Raw genomic sequence first — 16070 nt, 5'->3', positions numbered from 1 at the left:
AAGGTTGGTATGAGCTAGATAATAACATTTATAATTATAAACATAAACCCTATCCTATCCCACACTTACTGATACTGGCTCAAGCACAATGTTAGCTGCTAGAGAAGCTAGCTAGAAGTTGGATAAGACAAGGTCTCTTCTCCCCAAAAACCTTCTAGGCTATGAAAGATATACACAGATTTTTGTAAAAACTATAGTGAATTTTATCAATGTCATGCTTCACTCTCTTGAGGCTCTTTTTAGCAGCAGGTCCTTCTTTATATGAAAGGCACAAAATATATAGTATCAAGAAGAGAAGTTTCAGAAGGAATCTACTCTTTGCAGTTTTACACCAGTACGACTGAAACCCAAAGAGCTCTCCTTCAAGGTACAATCTTTCTTTTCCAATTTTTCATTGCTAGGAAGGGCAAAGGCTAGGGGAGTGGGTTTAGGGGATAAAACGGATGGAGAAGAGTGAAGAAAGGTGGTAGGAAGTGGAGAGGGTGACAGTGAGAGTAGGATTTGAGAGCTGACTAGATAACTCCCTTCACCCCATCCCTGCTGACAATATGTGTTAAAAAATCAATCAAGAAAAATACTAATTTCTCTTATGTCAACCAACAGTACAATGACATTTGTGTGCTATGAGGTAAAATGAGTACGGCATGATCAGAAATGGCATGAGCCTGGAAGTAGCAATTAACTGGCAAAAACTGAAAAATATGGAGGTTAGAGAACATTTTGAAATTTTAAAGGGAGAAGCTTAAAAAAACAAAACAAAGGGGAAAATGAACATAGATCAAAGAAGGATAAATGGAAAAATAAGTAAAAATTAGTATGTCATCGAAATATTAAAATGAATCAGACGAGTGGAAAAAAAAAATAGCCAAGTGGCCTAGTCTGAGAGTAGATAGCACTTTAAAACAGAAGGCAAGGATTTTGGTACTGCCTTGGAAAAAAATGGTGAGTCAATGCTTTAGGATAGAGAAATTTAAAATGCTCTGTTGATTATATTCTCTTTGAGGAAGCTGATCTTGGAATCACAGGCCTTACTAGATTGGAAATATATTATACAGTTGAAAATGCATGTTCCAAAACAGAATACTATAGTGGGAAAAAATAATGGACCATTCTTCAATAAAAATATTTTGAACAATTAATCAGTTAATTAGAGAATGGAGAAGAATTTTAATAAAGCAAGAAGAGGAATATCTTTTTGTTTGGGAAACCAAAGAATAAAAATTTCAAGTTCAAGCTTAATTATACTATTAACTCAATTTTTTACAACGAAATTTAGTTATAATATACCAGAAGAAAATGTTCAAATTCAAAGAACTTCTTCCTAGTTATTTAGAAAACAGGACACAGGAGGTAAGTAAACAATGGAGACAGAAAATCTAGGTTTGTCACTAGCTATATGACCTTAGGCAAATGCTAGAGAAGTTCTTCCTCTTTGTTTCTTCCTCTACAAAACCTCTTCCAAAACAATGTTGTGATGATTAGGTAAGATAACATATTTGAAAGTGTTCTGTAATATAAACTATTTAAATACCTTGCTGATTCTGGATCCAAAATCAGGGCTTCTATTGCGTGAGATATCAGTAAACAGCTCTGCTGCTGTCTGCATTATGTTAAGGTTATACATTATATATGATAATAGAGAAATGTACTATAGACTTTATATTATATGAATATTAAATAAGGCAAGATGAAAATCATATTCTCAGTGAAGGTAACCACATGTTATTGACTCAAATAGTCTGTGGCTCTATTTTTTTCTTTTTAAGGGATATACGTTGTCTGTGATAGTTCCAGGAAGAGTACTTCAGAGGTTAATGTTGGAAGGAGGAACCAAGCAACAGGCCTTGTGATTCAATCACAGAAACTTTTTTATCTATCTTGGATATAGGGGTTTCACTGATGAAAGCTTAAAACCACCACCACAATAAGGGTCTGTAGAGTGGTTACCCTGGAGGCTCCTAGGCTGGGGCTCAAGGGATCTGTTAACTCTCCTGAAACGGTATGCAAATTTTGGGGGGTATGTGCATATATGCATTTTTTTAGGGGAGAGGGTCCATAGTATTCATCAGGTTTTCAATCACTAAATCAAAATGCCAGGAATTACTGATTTATAGGTCCTGCAACTTAAAAGCAAATTATCTCTTCCCTCCTTTCAAAAAGGATCTGAGGCTGCTAATAAGAAAATACGGAGAACTTAATGGGGGCTTAGGGAACATAAGTGATGACTGAAACGATTGAATATATCATTAATAAAGGTGATGGGAACTAGGGTTCTTAGCTGTGAAGAAAAGATAGGTGAAGCAAGACAGAAAATGGCTCTCTGGTGGAAAAATATTTTGTGCTGTCCATTGTAGCTCAAGTGAGCACAAAGTATTCAACACTGTTTGGACCTGGGTTTTGGATGCTCTTCCCAGAGGTGGAAAAAGACCACCACTGAGTCACCACTTTTTAAAAAGCCTGGTTGAAGTAAAAAAGTAAAATTATACTGCTCATACTAGGTTTCAAAAGAGAAATTATTATTTATGGTAAATCTGTAGGCTTATCTAATGTATATGTATATTTTAGTTAAGCGTATCTGAAATATTTACTCTACATTTAAAAGAATACTTCCAAAGAACAGGAAATATTGGGCAAGTTTAGGATACAGTTCTACATTCCTCAAAGTTGCGGAATCAGCATCAAAAGATGCCTGATAAAGATCCCCATATCGGGAAGCAAGGCTTCGGAATTCTTCCATGGACAGTTTCATCTATAAAGAAGGAAAAATATCAATTATGATAAATAAACAAATATGCTATCATTATTGTATAAACAACACAAAAGCCAAAACATAAGAAAACAATCCTTAAACAATAAAAAAAAAAGAAAAAATATTTCAACTCTTTTTCATTTTCAATTCATTCATTTTTATAAACCCTATTAAAGAAAATTAACAAAGATGGCAAATGAAACTACAAATGTGTACAAGATTACAATTTACACATGATGTATAGAAACAAAAAACATTGCATTTTTAGCTTCTTCAAAGTTTCACTAAAATAATATAGTTATAAACATCCCAAAGTTTCTTTAAAATGTATGTCCTTTCTCTTTATATAAATATGTAGCATCTAGTGAGATATCATCAATCACTCTGTCATTTTAATAAGACTTCAGGCCTGTTTTTTGCAACACAGATGAGTTTAGAAGTATTTGATGTTGCCTCTGAGTCAAACCGCTGATTTTTAAGTTTCAGAATTTTTCATCTCACAACTAACCTCAAAAACCTCTAAAGTGTAAATAAAAACTGCACTGAAAATAAAGTTAAGACATACCTGATTGGAGATGCGACCGCACCGCTGGAGGTCGTTCCCTAAGGTCATGGCAATTGTTGTGGCAATTGCAGGTGGCGGGCTTGTCTTGAGGCTACTACAAGTACAGATAAGTTGAGAGAAGGCTTGGAGAAGGTCAATCCTGAGCTTTACAAATTCACACTGAAAACTTAAAGGATTCAGTGGTGTACTGGCAGCCTGGGGAATAAAAACAAGCTATATTTAAGACAAAGTAAGCATAAAAGGAAGATGCTGAAGGACAAAGGATTTGTCAGAGTCTGCAAAAGAGCAGTAGTTCTAATGATGGATAAACACCTACATTATTAGGGGAGGATGTAATATTAGAAAGAAAAACTTATTGTCATTAGCATCAACTCTGAAAAACTATGTTCCGTCAACACTCAGGTTCCTTACTTCCTACACTTGCAAAGACCCCACAAGACATGGGTTAGCTAGACCGTCATCTGTAAGATATCATATGAGGGATGCTTCACAGACATTACCATTCCCCCCAGATCCCCTTATCACCTTCCTACCTTTCTAACCTGAAATTCGCATGCTGGAATCATTAAACAGAGTTTTTTAAAGTTGGGAGGGGGAGAAAAGAAAGGTGAGGGCAGGAGAAGTATATTGTTAGACCGTCACTGTTAAAAAAGCACGCTGCTGGCAGAGGTGATGAAAGAGCCAGCCAGACCATGTGGGGCCTTCAGACCACAGGCAAGGTTCTGGATTATATTTTAAATGCAGTAAAAAGGCAGTTTCAACAATAACAAAAACAAACAAACAAACAAAAAAGCATTTTGCCTCATGGCTGCTTTCTTCCATAACTAGCCCAGATTAATTTTAAAAAGAATGTCTCATTAGACACTTGAGAATGCACAGAGAGGCCACCAAGGAATAGGTTATAACACACAAGTAAGTTTCAGTGAGAATGGAGGGGTGTCAGGGATAAGTCTTGAATAGCAAAAAGTAGCATTAGCTAGGTAAAGGGAGCAAAGAATGTAAGTTAAGCCAGCGTGGGCAGAGAACTAAGACAACGTTTAACTATTTATCAGCTGTCCTAGTGGAGAACCTAGCATGGTGCTTTCAACAAAAGGCGTACTAAAAATATGCTAACTTAACAATAAATGGAGGCGTAATGAAATTAACTTTCTTCCCAGCATGACTCGCTTAAAACATGCCGATGCCGTTCTTAGATAGTATTTCACACTATTCTTTTAGCACGGGAGCCTGGTGTGTGACTTGAGGTTCTAGAATAAGTTACAATATTATCCATCTGACCAAGTATTGACCTTAGTGTAGTTCTCTCTAGTTTTAAGTGTCAAATGATAGTTTTATTATTTGGTGGAATTCATATTTTACTCTAGGAAATAGTTCGCCACTTCCTGTATCCTTTATAAGAACATACACTTGCTCTAGTATCCCTCTCAAATTGCAAAGTTACAGCTATATAAAATTATGTAAGCTAGAGGTAATAACTGTAATCAATATATTGAATTCTGTGGTTTTCAAACTTTTGGGATGTTTTGTTCTAATCATGAAACAGCACAGATTAGGGATATTAAAGAGACTATTTCAATTGTTTTTAATTTCTTGGAGATTTGATTTGCTCTTATAGGAAGATAAATTCCCCCTTCCTCTGCCCCTTAAGCTGCTACTTGCTATTTTTTATTTACTGCTTGTCAATAACTTTAGAAGGGTCAGGGATACAAGTGGGTATATATGATATATATACAGTTATACAGTGTAGACCATCTTACCAGACAAAAAAACATTTGCAATATTGTCCTAACATGCATTATGAAACTGAAAGCGAAGCAAGATGTAGTTATAATGAAAAAGATTTACTGCTACTCTGAATTTATTTCTGACTAACAAGAAATATTTGATGATATAAGATGGTAACTTTGAAAGTGATTGTGCATCTTACATCGTGTTATACTGAAGGAAAACAATGTTAGATATAGTATGCATGTTCAGAAAGAACAGAGAAAAGATAAACGTGTGATAAAGGTCAATCAAAGACTTTAAAAAGGTAACATCGTCCATGAGAGACAGAAAACATATAAAAATAAAATTTAGACTATAGCGCTATGAACAATGCCAATGAGAAATAAAAGGGATATTATTTACTTTTCTTTACATGGGGTCTAAAGCTTAAAACAGAAGTGGGTTCTAAGGTCAGCAGGTAAAGCAAAAATTGTATATAGTCAAAATTATCCCTGAAAATTCCTCAAGAAGGAACTACTTCCAGTAAACTTAACATAGGTGAAGGAACAGCAAACTCAGAGCCCCGGCGTACAAGCTAATTGAGAAGAACTGTGCCCACTATTTAAACTGCTATTTTGTGTCCCCATTATTTAAATAGCTACTTTCCCTCATTCTTGTTTTTTCTTTCTTGATTTTTTAATAGTCTAAACATACAGAGGTAAATCTGTGTTAAACACACATATAATGCTACTTCACTGAATTTCTGACTTGTGGTACATATTCTGTTTTCTATATGGAGCAGCTAAAAAAACCAATGTGGCTGAAAGGAAAGCTACTTGATAAACTCAGTTAAAAATATTTATATATATTGTGGTAAAGAACATGTGACAACCAAGAGTGAACCACAGTGCAAACAATGGACTTTAAGCCCCTAGTAACCACCACCCTACTTTCTGTTTTTATGAATCTGACCACTTTCATTTAAGTGGAATCATATAATATTTGTCTTCTTGTAACTGGATTATTTCACTTAACATAAGCTCAGTTTTTGAAAGAATAAGCCAAGCTTAAGGCAATGGTAGACTAAATTGTTTAAAACCAGACCTCCTACTAAGAACAAATGGAAAACTGAGTAAAATATTATGAACATCTATCTAAAAGCACTGAAGAGCTACTAAGGCAACAAGGAGCCAAATTCATGGAGAGATGGGCAATCCAAGAAGATAAGACTGACATCTGGTGATATTTGCTAATTTGAAAGCTGCTCCTGGGAGTCTGAGAAGCTGAGCGGAGCTTTCAGCAGTCTCATAAGACTAAGAGGGCTGTGGAAAACACTTCCGGCTTTTGGCTGTAACTTCAAAGGGCTATACCCTAGGAGTTAGGAGAACCAAAAATATACTGGCTCTTCCAAGGACTGAAGCTTAGCTCTGAATCAGTTCAATCCTTGGCTGGATTCAGGTAACCTGCCCTTAGCCTAACTGCCTGCCAAAAGCAAGAATGACATAATCATTGTAATTTTTCACACACACTGTCCAAAACTAACTAAAAAAAATAACTGAGTATACAACAAAGACAAAATTCCTCAAACCGAAAGGGGGAAAAAAGGTCAAAGACACAAACCACAACAGATCCAGATAACAGACTATCATATATGAATTTCAAGATAATTACAATCAATATGTTAAAGAACTTAAATGACAAGATAGAGAATCCTGGAGAAGAACTACAGAATATAAAATAACCAAATGGAAATTCTGGAACTGGAAAAACACAATAAATGAAATTAAGAACTTAATGAATGAGTTTGACATGCTGATTAGACACAACGTAAGTGAGAATTATGGAAATGGAAGATAGGTCAGAAGAAAATACTTAAAGTATGGAGAGATAAAAAGGTGGAAAATGAGGAAGAGAATATAAGAGATATATGAGTCATGGTAAAAAGAATTATCATGGGTGCACTACGTCCTAAATGAGGAAGAAAGGGACAGAAGCACTGGCTGAAGAGATAATGGCCAAATGTTCCATAACTGATCAAAGTCATCAAGCCTTATATCCCAGAAGTACTATGAACCCCAAAAGGCATTTATACTGATAGTAGTATAAACTGGAAACCACCACAGGCAACTTTTTGGTAGTATTTATTAAAGCTGAACTTAAGTGTATCCTATGGCACAGCACTACCATCCAGAAGATATGCACACCTATACCAAAAGATGTGTGTAAGAAAGTTCATAGTCAAATTATTCTAAATAGCCCCAACCTGGAAATAACTCAAATGTTTCTCAAAAATAAAATGGATAAACAGATTGTTATAACAGTTATCCAAAAGAATATCACAATGAAATGAAAATGAACAAACTAGTGCAATATGCAACAAAAAGCATGAATGCATCACACAAATATAAAGCTGAGCAAAGAAGCTAGAATCAAAAGCATAATACTGCATGATTCCTTAAATAATAATGAAAAACAAGGCAAGACTAATCTATAGTTTCAGAAATCAAAAGTTACTTCTACAGAGAAAGGTAAAGGTAGTGACCTGAAGGGAAAACATTTCTTAAAGTGATAAAAAGCCACAAATCAGAAGATAATATTTGCAACTCATATAACCTACGAAAGATTGGTATCTAGAACATCCAAAATGAAAAGGCAACCTAATGAATGGGAGAAAATATTTGCAAATCATGTATCTAGTAAGGGGTTAATATCCAAAATACATTTAAAAACTCATACAAGTCAATAGTAAAACAACAACAACAAATAATCCAATTAAAAAATGGGCAGAGGGGCTTCCCTGGTGGCACAGTGGTTGAGAATCTGCCTGCCAGTGCAGGGGACATGGGTTCGGACCCTGGTTTGGGAGGATCCCACATGCCGTGGAGCAACTAGGCCCATGAGCCACAATTACTGAGCCTGTGCGCCTGGAGCCTGTGCTCCGCAACAAGAGAGGCTGCGATAGTGAGAGGCCCGCGCACCGCGATGAAGAGTGGCCCCCGCTTGCCGCAACTAGAGAAAGCCCTCGCACAGAAACGAAGACCCAACACAGCCAAAAATAAATAAATAAAAAAAAAAAAAAAAAAAAAGGGCAGAGATCTGAATAGGCATTTTCCCAAAGACATACAGATGGCCTATAGGCTCAACATCACTAATCATCAGGGAAATGCAAATCAAAACCACAAGCACAAAAATCAACTCACACCTGTTATAATGGCTATTATCAAAAAAACAAGAAATAACAAGTGTTGGCAAGGATGTAGAAAAAAGGGAATCCTGGTGCACTGCTGGTAGAAATGTAAATTGGTGCAGCCACTATGGAAAACAGTATGAAAGTCCCTCAAAAATTAAAAACAGAACTACTATAGGGCTCTGCAATTCCACTTCTGGGTATTTATCTGAAGAAAACAATAATACTAACTCAAGAAGATATCTGCGCCTCCATATTCACTACAGCACTATTTACAATAGCCAAGATATGGAAACAATCTAAATGTCCATTGATACATAAATAAAGAAAATGTGGTATATATACACAAAATGGAGTATTATTCAGCCATAAAAAAGAATAAAATCTTGCCATCTGTAACATACACAAATGGATCTAGACGGTATTATGCTAAGTGAAATAAGTCAGACAGAGAAAGACAATTACCGAATGATCTCACTTATACTTATATGTGGAATCTAAAAACAAAAACAAAAACCAAGCTCATAGATACAGAGAACAGATAGATGGTTGCCAGAGGTGGGCATAGGGAAGTGCATGAAATGGGTGAATGGGGTCAAAAAGTACAGTTATAAAATAAATGAGTTATGGGGATGTAATGCACAGCATGGTGACTATATTGTGAGGGAGTGGCAAAGATAGCAGATTAGAAGGACCCTGAGCTAATCTCCTCCCACAGACACATCAAAATTACAACTGTTTACAGAGCAAATATCAATGAAAGTGACCTGAAGACTAGCAGAAAAGAACTTCTACAGCTAGAGGTGTAAAGAAGGAACCACAGAGAGATGGGTAGGAGGGGTGGAAATATGGTATAGTCAAGATCCATACCCCAGGTTGGTGACCAACAAATGGGAGGCTAATTACAAACTGCAGAGGTTCTCCTCAAAAAGCAAGGGCTTTGAGTCCCACACTGGGCTTCCCAGCTGGGAGCCCCTAGAATGCTTGGCTTTGAAGGCCAGCAGGGCTTATTTTGGGGGGAGCCAGAGGGCTGTGGGAAATAGAGACTCCACTCTTAAAAGGCACACACAAAAGAAATCATAGAAGGAAAAGATCAGAGCAGAAATAAATGAAATAGAGACTAAAAAAACGATGGAAAAGATCAATGAAACTAATGGCTGGTTCTTTGAAAAGATAAACAAAATTGACAAACCTTTCACCAGACTCATCAAGAAAAAAAAGAAAGGCCCAAACCAATAAAACAGGAAATGAAAAAGAAGTTACAACCCACACCATAGAAATATAAAGGATCATAAGAGATTACTATGAACAATTATACAACAATAAAAGGGACAACCTAGAAGAAACTGACAAATTCCTAGAAATGTACAATTTTCCAAGACTGAATCAGGAAGAAATAGAAAATAAGAACAGACCAATTACCAGTAATGCAACTGAATGAGTAATTTAAAAAACTGCCAACAAACAAAAGTCCAGCACCAGATAACTTCACAGGTGAATTTTACCAAACATTTTGAAAAGAATTAACACCTATCCTTCTCAAATTATTCCAAACTGCAGAGGAAGGAATGTTTCTGAACTCATTCTATGAGGCTGGCACCACCTGATACCAAAACCAGACAAAGATACCACAAAAAACAGAAAATTACAGGCCAATATCACTGATGAACACAGATGCAAAAATCCTCAATAAAATATTAGCAAACTGAATCCAACAATACATAAAGAGGATCATACACCATGATCAGGTGAGGTTTATGCCAGGGACGCAAGAATGGTTCAAAAATCAATGTTATACACCATATTAACAAACTGAAGAATAAAAACCATATGATCATCTCAACAGATCCAGAAAAAGCTTTTTGACCTAATTCAACATCCATTTATGACAAAAACTCTCCACAAAGTGGGTATAGAGGGAATACACCTAAGCATAATAAAGGTCATATATGACAAGCCCACAGCTTGTTCTCCACTCAATGGTGGAAAGATGAAAGCATTTCCTCTAAGATCAGGAACAAGACAAGGATGCCCACTCTCACCACTTTCATCCAATATAGTATCAGAAGTCCTAGCCACAGCAATCAGGCAAGAAAAAGAAATAAAAGGAATCCAAATGGGAGAGGAAGAAGTAAAAATGTCCCTGTTTGCAGATGATATGATATTATATATAGAAAATCCTAAAGACACTACCAAAAAACTACAGGAACTCATCAATGAATTCAATAAAGTTGCAGGATACAAGATTAATACACAGAAATCTGTTCTGTTTCTATACACTAAAAAACAAACTATGAGAAAAAGAAATTAAGAAAACAATACCATTTATAATCACATCAAAAAGAATTTAAAATACCTGGGAATAAATCTAAGGAGGGAAAAGACCTGTACTCAGAAAACTGTAAGACATTAATAAAGGAAACTGAAGACGACACCAAAAACTGCAAAGATATGCTATGCTCATAGCTTGGAAGAATTAATATTGTTAAAGTGCCTATACTACCCAAGGCAATCTACAAATTCAATGCAATCCTTATCAAAATATCAGATGGCAGTTTTCACAGAACTAGAACACATAATTCCAAAATTCATATGGAAACCTTACAGGACCCCAAATAGCCAAAACAATCTTGAGAAAGAAGAACAAAGGTGGAGGTATCACACTCCCTGATTTAAAACTCTACTACAAAACTACAGTAATCAAAACAGTACTGTTTTGGCACAAAAACAGACACATAGATGAATGGAACAGAATAGAGAGCCTTGAAATAAACCCACACGTATATGGTCAATTAATCTACAACAAAGGGGGCAATAATATACAATGAGGAAAAGACAGCATCTTCAATAAATAGTGTTAGGAAAACTGGACTGCTACATGCAAAAGAATCAAATTGGACTCCTTTTTCACATTACATACAAAAATAAACTCGAAATGGGTTAAAGACTTACATGTAAGACCTGAAACCATAAAATTTCTAGAAGAAAACATAGGAAGTACACTCTTTGACAGAATACTGTCTTATTGAGCTAAGTATTCTCTGTCTTACCTAGCAATATTTTTTTGGTTATGCCTCCTCAGGCAAGGGAAACAAAAGCAAAAATAAACAAATGGGACTATATCAAACTAAAAAAGCTTTTGCACAGCAAAGGAAACTATCCACAAAACAAAAAGGCTGCCTACCGAATGGGATATTTGGAAACAATCTACCTAACAAGGGGTTAATATACAAAATATACAGAGAACTCAAACAACTTAACATTAATAAAAAGCAAAAAACCCAATTAAAAATGGGCAAAGGACCTAAATAGACATTTTTCCAAGGAAGACATACAGATGGTCAAAAGGCACACGAAAAGATGCTCATCCAGGGAAATGCAAATCAAAACCACAATGAGATACCACCTCACACCTGTCAGAATGGCTACCATCAAAAAGACCACAAGTAACAAGTGTTGGAGAGGATGTGGAGAAAAGGGAAACTTGTGCACTTCTGGTGGGAATATAAATTGGTGCAGCCACTATGGAAAACAGTGTGAAAGTTCCTCAAAAAATTAAAAACAGAACTACCACATGATCCAACAATTCCACTTCTGGGTTTTTATCCAAAGAAAATAAAAACACTAATTAAAAAAGACATATGCATCCCTATGTTCACTGCAGTATTATTTACAATAGCCAAGATACAGAAGCCACCTAAGTCCCCATCAACAGACAAATGGATAAGGGAGAGGTGGCATATATATATATATATATACACAATGGAATATTAGCCATAAAAAAGAATGAAATCTTGCCATTTGTGACAACACTGATGGACCTAGAGGATATTAGGCTAAGTGAAATAAGTCAGACAGACGAAGACAAATACTGTATGATTTAACTTATATGTGGAATCTAAAAAACAAAACAAATGAACAAACATAACTAAACAGAAAGAGAGTCACAGATAGAAGAGGTGGTTGCCAGAGGGGAAGAAGGTGGGGAGAGGAAACTGCTAAGGGAGATTAAGAGGTACAAACTATCAGTTACAAAATAAATGAGCCACAGGTATGTAATGTACCATATGGGGAATATAGCCAATAATTATGTAACATCTTTGTATGGTGACAGATGACAACTAGACTTATCATAGTATCATTTTGAAATATACACAAATACTGAATCAGTATGCTACGCATTAGGAACTGAATTTCATAGGTCATTAAATGTAAATAAACAAATGAACAAACAAATTCATAGAAGAATAGATCAAATTTGTGGCTACCAGAGGTGGAAGGCTGGGTGGGGGTTGGGAGGGAGAACTGAATGAAGGTAGTCAAAAGGTACAGAATTCCAGTTATAAGTAAGTCCTAAGGATGTAACGATATAAGGATATAAATACAACACAATAAAGATAACTAACACTGCTGTATGATATATATGAAAGTTGTTAAGACAGTAAAATCCTGAGTTCTCACCACAAGAAAAAAAATTGTTTTTTCTATTTCTTTAATGTTGTATTTATATGAGATGATGGAAGTTCACTAACCCCATTATGGTAATCATTTCATGACGTATGTATGTCAATCATTATGTTGTACACCTTAAATTTATACAGTGCTGTATGTCAATTATATCTCAATAAAACTAGAAGAAAAAATAAATTAAAAAAATACTATATTGAATATTTGAAAGCTGCTAAAAGAGTAGATCTTAAAAGTCCTCTTCACAAGAAAAAAAATTTTGTAACTACGTATGTGACGGATGTTAACTGTCACCATACTTACTGTAGTGATTTCACAATATATACAAATATCGAGTCGTGTTGCACATCTGAAACTAATACAATGTTATATATCAATCATACCTCAAATATATAGATATATAAAGTTTAATTGCATTAGTAATTTGGTAAACTCCAATCATAACTTCCAGAACATACCAAGTGAGGGGGAAAATGTAGAGTAACAGGAACTCTTATACTACTGGACGGATTGTAAATTTGTAAAACCACTATGGAAAAACTCCTGGTATTAGCTAGTCAACTGAAGATGTATATACCTTATGCAATTCCACTCCAAGGTAGTATTTTAGATCAGTATCTCTTAATAGGGGCAGGAGTATCCTCAGCATTTCTGGAGATTAAGCATCTCCAGCCACTGACCATTAGGCCAACAGCAGTCCCTCCAACCCCTCTATCACTGGGACAAACCCCTCACACATTTCTAAATTGGAGCAGGGGGCAGATACATAGTTCTGACTGAGTACCGCCCTAGAGAAAGGGTTTTCAATCTCAGTATACTAGTGACATTTTGGACCAAATAATTCTTTGTTGCGGGGAGACGTCCTGTGCATTGCTGGATGTTCAGCAGTATCTTTGGCCTTTACCCACTAAATGCCAGTAACACTTTGGCGAGTTGTGATAACCATAAATGTCTCCAGACATTGCCAAATGGAGCTAAAATCATCTCCAGTTGAGAATCAGTATGCTAGAGAAACCTTTACATAGGTGCATCAAAATATGTCCAAGAATGTTCACAGCAGTAATGTTTTAATAACAAAAAACTGGAAAAATCAAAATTTCCATCAACATTAGAATGGGAAAATAAATTGATGTATAATCATATAATACATGGGTATACAGCAGTGAAACTGACCTAAAGCTTTATGCAACAAGATGGATGAATCTTAGGAATATAATTTAGATAACCAAAGCAAGTCAAAGAAAAATACATGATTCCTTTTTATATAAAATTCAAAAACAAGCAACATAAAACAATACCTTAAGAGTTAAAGAAAAGCATGTTAAAATTGTAAAGAAAGGCAAGGGAATGGTACATACAAGGTTCAGGATGGGGACTTCCCTGGTGGCGCAGTGGTTAGTGGTTAAGAGTCCGCCTGCCAATGCAGGGGACATGGGTTCGATCCCTGGTCCGGGAAGATTCCCCATGCTGCAGAGCAGCTAAGCCCGTGCGCCACGACTACTGAGCCCGCGTGCCACAACTACTGAGCCCGTGCGCCTAGAGCCCGTGCTCCACAACAAGAGAAGCCACGGCAGTGAGAAGGCTGCATGCTGCAATGGAGACCAACACAGCCAAAAAAATAAATAAACAAACAAACAAACTTATAAAAAAAACAGATTCAGGATGGTGGTTACCTTTGTGAGGTAGGAAATGGTATACAAACATGGAGGGGCACACGTGAATTTTAAAGGAAATGGTAATGTCCCATTTCCTAAACTGAGTGCTAGGTATACTTGGATATTTGATATTTTTATATACTCCACATAATATATATGTAGATATCATACCTATTCAATATTTAATAAAATAAAAAATAAATTTAAAACCCACCATTGCAGGCAGATTGCTAAAATCGTTCCTCTAACTCATGCCTCCACTCCCACCCCCGCCCCAGTCTCCACACCTTATATAATCTCCCTTAAAGTATGGGTAGAACCTGTAACTTGTTTCTATCTAATGGAATATGACAAAGGTAATAGATTTTGAGGATGTAATTTAGGTCCCTAATGAGCTGACTTTATATTCATCAAAAGGGAGATTATTCTGGGTAGATCTCTCCTCATCAGGTGAGTCCATTAAAAGAGGGTCTTGAAGGTAAGAGATTCTCCTGCATGCCCTGAAGCTTCCACAAGTCTTACAGCTGTGAGGAAATAAATCCTGCCAAAAACTATACGAATTTAGAAGAGGACCCTGAGCCCAGGCCTCAGACAAGACTGGCCCTGGCTGACACCTTGATTGTAACTTTGTGACAACATGAGCAGAGGACCCAGTTAAGTCATGCCTGGACTTCTGACTCACAGAAACCGTAAAATAATAAATGGGTGTTGTTTTAAGCCACTAAATTTGTGGTAATTTGTTACACAGCATGGAAAACTAATACAAACACTTTTTACAATTTTTATTTCTAAGAAGCAAGATAACTCTCATTAAACACTCCATTGGGAAATTAGGCACCCAACATTGCCATAGCGCCCCACAAGCACAGAATTTGTAACTTCTCTTTAGTTTGGTTGAAGAAGGCAGAAAGTATAATCCTCATAGCTGACAACCTCAAATTAGAACATTCATGTGCCAGAGAGTAAAAGGGCAATTCATGCTCAAATCATCTTCGTTCAAAAGACAGAAAGCTACCGTCAAATCCATACTTGTCAAATGAACAGATTTTCTAAAAACCTTAAAACAAAACAAAACCCTGAGAGTATAGTACAATCAGAAATGTGAGAAGTTCCAAACGATTGTACGGATCATACTGCCTTCCCCTTCAGACTATTCTCCAGCGGAGAATCATTTCCTGATTTCTTTTTATCCTCAAAGCAGTGTCTGGCACATAGCAAGTGCTTACAGTCTGTTGAATAAAGGAACTCCATTTCAAAAGATGACTTGAGGCTCAATAACCTGCCCTTGCCTGTGTTAATGGCAGAACGGAGACAAAGACAAGGGCCTTCTGTCAACTGGGTACTTTCTTCCTACATCAGAATTCAGTCCTTAATTACTGCCAAGCCTCATTAAACACACATACCACACAAATCATTAAAAGACTATTAAATATTCAATGGGATTTTTCATAATATTAATTCTATCTGCCTCACTGTTTTGTGAGCCTGTTTCACATTTCTTACCATTTACTGTACTGCATGATTAACAATTTTCTGTTCCACATCAACTAGAAAATGAAATTACCCTACTGGTTGGAGGCAATAACTGTACTTTTTCATTTTCTGAGGTATTTATTAGCCTAATATAGGCAACAGCAATCTTTTCCTAGGATAATCAAGAGGAGAGAATCACAGCAGTCAATGCTACCCCTTCAAATGGAGGGCAGCCATTCCTATATTCCTGTTTTAAAACAGCAGTTA

At 36.1% G+C, this 16070-nt stretch overlaps 1 protein-coding gene across 2 annotated transcripts in view; it reads right to left on the bottom strand.

Annotated features, from left to right (window-relative positions):
- The window catches only part of INTS7 (integrator complex subunit 7), an 88855-nt gene that overhangs the window by 20489 nt on the left and 52296 nt on the right, over positions 1-16070 (bottom strand). For both annotated transcript variants that reach the window (XM_036824634.1, XM_036824644.1), the window contains 3 exons: positions 3315-3509; positions 2646-2749; positions 1532-1600 (listed from right to left, as the gene is read on the bottom strand). In XM_036824634.1, the coding sequence (XP_036680529.1) occupies positions 1532-1600; positions 2646-2749; positions 3315-3509 (368 nt within the window). The remainder of the gene's footprint in view (positions 1-1531; positions 1601-2645; positions 2750-3314; positions 3510-16070) is intronic.

Source organism: Balaenoptera musculus, chromosome 1 (genome assembly GCF_009873245.2).
Source record: "Balaenoptera musculus isolate JJ_BM4_2016_0621 chromosome 1, mBalMus1.pri.v3, whole genome shotgun sequence".
Taxonomy (NCBI): domain Eukaryota; kingdom Metazoa; phylum Chordata; class Mammalia; order Artiodactyla; family Balaenopteridae; genus Balaenoptera; species Balaenoptera musculus.
This window is presented reverse-complemented; position numbering and strand designations above follow the sequence as displayed.